The 1811-nt window shown below is 36.5% G+C and overlaps 1 protein-coding gene across 1 annotated transcript in view; it reads left to right on the forward strand.

The window, feature by feature from the left end:
- Positions 801 to 1811, forward strand: part of LOC109227965 (uncharacterized protein At1g66480-like) — a 10505-nt gene continuing 9494 nt past the window's right edge. Inside the window, exon 1 of the mRNA XM_019393154.1 lies at positions 801 to 1231. Coding sequence (XP_019248699.1) covers positions 830 to 1231 — 402 coding nt within the window. The 5' untranslated portion in view covers positions 801 to 829. The remainder of the gene's footprint in view (positions 1232 to 1811) is intronic.

Below are 1811 nucleotides of genomic sequence, written 5' to 3' on the forward strand. Positions count from 1 at the left end.
GCAGTCTGGTACATACTGGTACTATTCTTATAGATGTTGTCGGTTTGGACCACGTGCCTAGGGAACTTCCCGTTTATCCATGATAACCATCGACTTGTGCTGTTCCGAGGTCGGCCGTGAAGAAACTTCAAGGTTGAAACCCCGAACTGTGCCCCCGGGCCTTCGAGGCCTTTCGAGGAGAAGCTACGGGAGGACATAATGATAGTGAAATCGGGCTCTCCGATTTTAGCCATACACAGCTATACCTCCTTCCTTCCCTGTGGTTGACTGTTTTTTCTTCCTTTTTCCATACTTCAGGAGGAAGAGATCGCTGGGTTCAACTTCCACTGGTGATGGCGATTCCTTCTTGAAAAATGGTTTTTGAAGGAAGGAATAAGATTAGGCCTGAAAGTTCATTGACAGTAGTGACCGCTGGACAGACCGAATAATATAGGCGAAATACATAAACAGCCTCTTCAAGTTGTCCACAACGGTCAGTTGAACACCTCAACTGAGACTATTTCCAGTTAAATACTTCAAGTGGCTATTAAGTAGGTCAAGTAAACACCTGAGTACAGCAGGCCATATGCGTGAGTTGCACTTGCGGATGACATGGCAAATGAACCAATCAAAAAATGATATGTGTAATTTTGCCATAAGAATTTGACACATATAATTAACAAAAAAATATATTTAAAAAAGAAAAAAAATTTATCCTAAACCAGTTCCTCCTTCCCTAACTCTTCTTCCAAGCTTTCTCAAACCCTTCCCCTTACTCGTTGAACCCATGACCACCATTTCATCTGCAAAAAATTGGGCAAAGAAAAATTTAGATTGAACCTTGAAGGTGATGAAGATTAATGGCGAAATCTTGAAACTGAAAACACCAGTAACAACGTTGGACGTAGTAAAAGACTACCCAGGTCATGTTTTACTGGAATCAGAAGCAGTGAAGAAGTTTGGTGTCAGAGCTAAGCCACTGAAACCGGAAAAAGAACTGAAGCCAAACAAAATATATTTCCTTGTTGAATTGCCTTCATTTCCTAAAGAAGAAATTAGTAGAGTTCCAAGAAGAGTGAAATCGGTTGTTCAGATGAGTGCAAAGGATCGCCTCGAGTGTCTCATGTTAACACGAAGATCGGCTTCTGATTTGTCGATTTCGAAGCTGAATAATGGACCGATTCAGTTGAAGATGAAGCTGCCGAGGAGTTTAGTTCAGAAGCTGGTAGAAGAAGGGGAAGTAAAGATGAAGGTATGTGGGTCCAAAAAAATAAAGGTTATTTTTTAAACTGAAAAAGAAAAAGAAAAGAACACAATTCATGTCCTCACGCGCTCAATTTGTAGTGAGACACAATTGATTTTCCATGTCAGCGCAAAGTGTTTACTTGACCTACTTAATAGCCACTTGAAGCGTTTAACTGGAAATAGTCTCAGTTGAGGTGTTCAACTGACCGTTGTGGACAACTTGGAGGGGCTGTTTATGCATTTCGCCAATAAAATATATATATATATATATATATATATATATATATATATATATATATATATATATATATATATATATATATATATATTCATGGATTATACATATATTATTTATCCATCGATTATTTTTAATTTAAGCGGTTGGATGAACGGCTATTTATATTAATTTCTCCTATTTGTTTTATATTTGGGCTTCATGTTTTGTATGTTTGAAATTTTGAACCCTGTTCAGAATCTGGAAAATTATTTAAAGCCACAGTTCAGAGCCTGGGATTCATATATATATATATATATATATATATATATATATATATATATATATATATATATATATATATATATATATA

Source organism: Nicotiana attenuata, chromosome 6, assembly GCF_001879085.1.
Source record: "Nicotiana attenuata strain UT chromosome 6, NIATTr2, whole genome shotgun sequence".
In the NCBI taxonomy this organism is placed as follows: Eukaryota; Viridiplantae; Streptophyta; class Magnoliopsida; order Solanales; family Solanaceae; genus Nicotiana; species Nicotiana attenuata.